The sequence below is a fragment of the Neltuma alba genome, unplaced genomic scaffold (assembly GCF_004799145.2).
Source record: "Neltuma alba isolate B1F8T4 unplaced genomic scaffold, ASM479914v2 tig00012712_pilon, whole genome shotgun sequence".
NCBI classification, from domain to species: Eukaryota; Viridiplantae; Streptophyta; class Magnoliopsida; order Fabales; family Fabaceae; genus Neltuma; species Neltuma alba.
Genome location: NW_021637138.1, coordinates 110,797 through 114,495, shown reverse-complemented (window position 1 = coordinate 114,495; position 3,699 = coordinate 110,797). Strand labels below are relative to the sequence as shown.

The window sequence follows — 3,699 nt, the reverse complement described above, 5'->3', positions numbered from 1 at the left end:
TACCTTCTCTCGTTTTTTTTAGTAAGTGTACCTTCTCCTTAATTAAGGCTCAACTGACAAAATTCCATGGATGGAATTCGAATCCGTAATGAGGCTCTAAGCCAAGTCTCATGGAAGCCCAGCAAAAACAAATTGGTGTGTCCGTGAAAGGTGTGCAATCTTTTTATTTTTCTTAACTTGTATTTTTTTTGCCACTTCAAAGTTCAATGTACGCATGTTCCATGTGTTAATGTGTAGTATAATCATTTTTTTGGGGAAATCTTAACATAAATTTGGGATCAATGTTAGTATCAATGAATTGATATATATAATAATTATGAATTACAAAATATACAGGAAGTTACATTTTTTTTTTGGCTAAATAAGAATTCAGATTAATATTAGCACATTTGGTCTCGATGATGAGCCCTTCTAGGTGTAATGTTGGGTTCCTGAACTCAAATACAGGAATGAAAAGAAGCAGAAATGAAATTATTTACAAACTAGTGACAACATTGCTTGACCTCAAACTTGGTGCAGCTTGTTCTAACAACTTTTATATATGTTATCTTGTTAACAATTAAATAATTGCAATATGATTTTGTTAGGTTTTATATAACTAAATAATATATATATACATTATACATATAATATTTATTCAGGGGTCATATAGTTCACATTAGACTCCAGACACATTGTCAGGGGTCACAATGTAATCTTTCAATAAATCATGCAGTTGTTGAAAGACTAACCACATTAGTCATCCAATAATCCATAAACAGAAATTGCAGCCAATGATCAAACGTATTTAAGGACCGGTTTTGCTGAGAAATTGAAGAGAGTCTACAAATCTCCACTTTCCCAGAGCCCCTACTCCTACTCACTCAAAAGGCCAAAAGAAACTTCACTCTTCTTCCTTCGGCTTGTCCAATTGGTCATTCAGCCTAATGCTCAAATTTCACCATCCCAGAATTCCTCAATAGATCTGTATACTCCATAAGTTTCATGGACAAATGTAGTACCCCTGATTAATCTTGCCTGCAAAATATGAACCATTGTCAGGATAATCAAGACTTTATATACCATAGTTGTTATCGCATTCACATTATTTATTATCAGTTCACGTCTTGAAATAGCAAAAAGAGTGAAGATAAACATAAAAAATTAACCTGTGTAATCGCAGAAAATTTCTCAAACAAGTCCTCAGGTATCGACCAGTCAAAAACATCAAAGTTCTCTTTTATCCTTGCTTCATTTGTACTCTTAGGAAGCACGCTGTGACCCATTTGCAGTCCCCAACGAAGAGCTACCTGTGCAGGAGTCTTGCCTAATCTCTCCGCAATCATGTTCAGGGTTGGATGCTTCAGAACATCACTCTGAAGCCAGGTTGTCCCGGGAGAACCTAATGGAGAATATCCCTAGCCATGTGCAATTCGAAATTCAATTCAAGGAATGAAACTAGATTTTAAGGCCAACTTGCCGACTCTTAAAAATCCAACATAAATAACAGCCACTTTTCAGGCAGATTTATTGAGGGTAATTCAGAAACAGAGGACTTACAGAGAGGTGTACACCCTTGGACTTGCAGAAAGCCCGCAGTTTGTCCTGCTGCCATGAAGGATGACATTCTACCTGGTTGACAGCAGGAGGTATGCGTGCTACCTCCAGCAAGTCCCCCAGCTTCTTGCATGAGAAATTGCTTACACCTATAGCTCGAGCCTTGCCAGAGTCGTAGAGTTCTTCCATTGCCTTCCATGTGCTAGGTATGTTGGGTGGCACAAGATTTTCGGGACCAAAGCCCACAGATCCCTTCTTCATGGAAGCTGGCCAATGGATCTTGGAAGGAAAAATTATCAATTTACAATTGATTATGTCACACATAAGCAACTTTATTACTTAAACAATTGGAATAAAGCATGCTACATGCATCGCAGAAGATCTCTGAAAATAATCTAGTGTGACTAAACATGCTGCATGAGAACTAGCTTTTGCGATGTTTTGTAATAGTTTGATGTTAAAAAAAGGGAAGGGGGGGGGGGGGGAACTCTCTTATGCACAACGCATTTTTTGTAACATCGTGTAATCTATAACTGTGGTTACAGCAGACATAGGTAAGTTCCTTTGCGAATTTTGAAACAACATTAAATCCGGACAAAATAATCACCACACATAACCTAGAGACAAATAGATACTCTGATTAAGCGATGCTGCGTACAAGGTATAAATCCACATAATCAAGCTGCAAGTCTCTCAAAGTTCTGTCTAATGCTTTTGGCACATCTTCTGGATCATGATCAGCATTCCTGCAGATCACCATAATTTCAGCCGTAGGCAATCCTTTGTTCGTAGGAATGGTCCTACTTGCATCACTCTAGCATAAAGGGTGAAAACAAATGAAATTTAATCAAAAATTCAAAAGCTAGAACAAACCAGAGTTTAGAGGTAATCCACAAATCCTCACGCTTCACTACACCCTCCTCAAACAGCTTTTTCAGTACTGAACCAATCTGCAGTGGCGAGATCGAATCATTTGCAGTTGAATCATGATACCAAAGTTTAACAAAAATATGACTTTGCATCAATTCTTATAATTACCTCCTTTTCGTTGCCATATATATGAGCACAATCAATATGCCGGTAACCAGCCTGTAACTTCCAAACAAAGCTATTTAGTTGAGTGCCAAAACACCAATGGGATGTTTAAACAAAGAAGCAAAAGAGAATTGTGTACACAGTCACTCAGTCTTCCTTTTCTTTCATTTTTATGTTCCTACTCATGTCATGCCACCCTTGTTATTTTATAAACGAATTTAACGCATAAATAGACGCCATCAACCTGCTTTATCCCTTGGGCCAGGGAGAAAAAACAATATCTATCCTCAATCCAATCCTTTTTCTATTCTTCAGTCCTATAATTTTTAACACATTGAGACATCCTCATTGCAAGTTTTTTAAGGTAGAAATGAAAATGTTACAAATGGAAAATATTTATATTAATTTCTCATACAAACTTTTGACCTTCCCGCAATTCACATTGTCCACTTGCTCGGAAACAAAACTAATATAAGAGGACAACCCACTTTTGGCCTACCCACGTTGCAATGTTTCTCACCCACTTCACTTTTCATACTCTCTCTCTCTCTCTCTCTCTCTCTCTCTCATATTTTCCAGGCTCAACACACTTTGCATTGGTCTCAAAGTTGGTTTCCTTTCTCCGCCAATAAGCATGAGAATGTTAAGAACTCAAACCTTTTGCACCGCCATATGACAGCTTCTGGATGAGTTTAGAAAGAAACTAGCTAACAGTAAGCCCCTCCATTTGATTTAGTAAGTGAACCTAGATTTTTTCCAGAGACAGTGATGACTATCAACCTGAACCTAAAATCTTCATTCAAATTACTATGAACTAACAAACACGAATGACCACAGTCCGACACCTCAAATTTCAAGCATTTAATCATCCGAAAGCCTAAAGAAATAACAAAGGAATAGCGCGAGATCGAGAGCACAAAACGAGAAGAAGTGAGAATGGACCTTGATGGCAACAGCAACGGCGTCGCCAACGACACCGGGAGAAGACTGCCATGTTCCCAAGCCAACGGAAGGGATCTGAGCTCCAGTGTTCAGTGGGAAGAATCGAATCGCGTTGCTCGCCATTGTTTTTCTTTCTCTGCAAACAGATTATGAACCAAAGCAGACGAAGATACTACTGAAGGAAGC

At 38.2% G+C, this 3,699-nt stretch overlaps 1 protein-coding gene across 1 annotated transcript; it reads right to left on the bottom strand.

Annotated features, from left to right (window-relative positions):
• Positions 1-610: 610 nt before the first annotated feature.
• On the bottom strand, positions 611-3,699 carry LOC114730120 (NADPH-dependent aldo-keto reductase, chloroplastic-like). Its single transcript, XM_028917145.1, has 7 exons — positions 3,514-3,699; positions 2,575-2,625; positions 2,410-2,486; positions 2,195-2,282; positions 1,540-1,815; positions 1,149-1,397; positions 611-1,017 (listed from the first exon to the last, which is right to left on the bottom strand). Exons 1-7 carry the CDS (start codon positions 3,634-3,636, stop codon positions 931-933), a joined length of 951 nt encoding a protein of 316 aa, XP_028772978.1. The 5' UTR covers positions 3,637-3,699; the 3' UTR covers positions 611-930.

Bases quoted from the DNA above. Each gene is read 5' to 3' on its own strand.
- LOC114730120 (XM_028917145.1), bottom strand. From the start codon at position 3,636: ATGGCGAGCAACGCGATTCGATTCTTCCCACTGAACACTGGAGCTCAG. The intron at 2,626-3,513 runs GTCCATTCTCAC...TGGAAGTTACAG, and splicing joins CCGTTGCTGTTGCCATCAAG to GCTGGTTACCGGCATATTGA. The intron at 2,487-2,574 runs GTAATTATAAGA...TCGCCACTGCAG, and splicing joins TATATGGCAACGAAAAGGAG to ATTGGTTCAGTACTGAAAAA.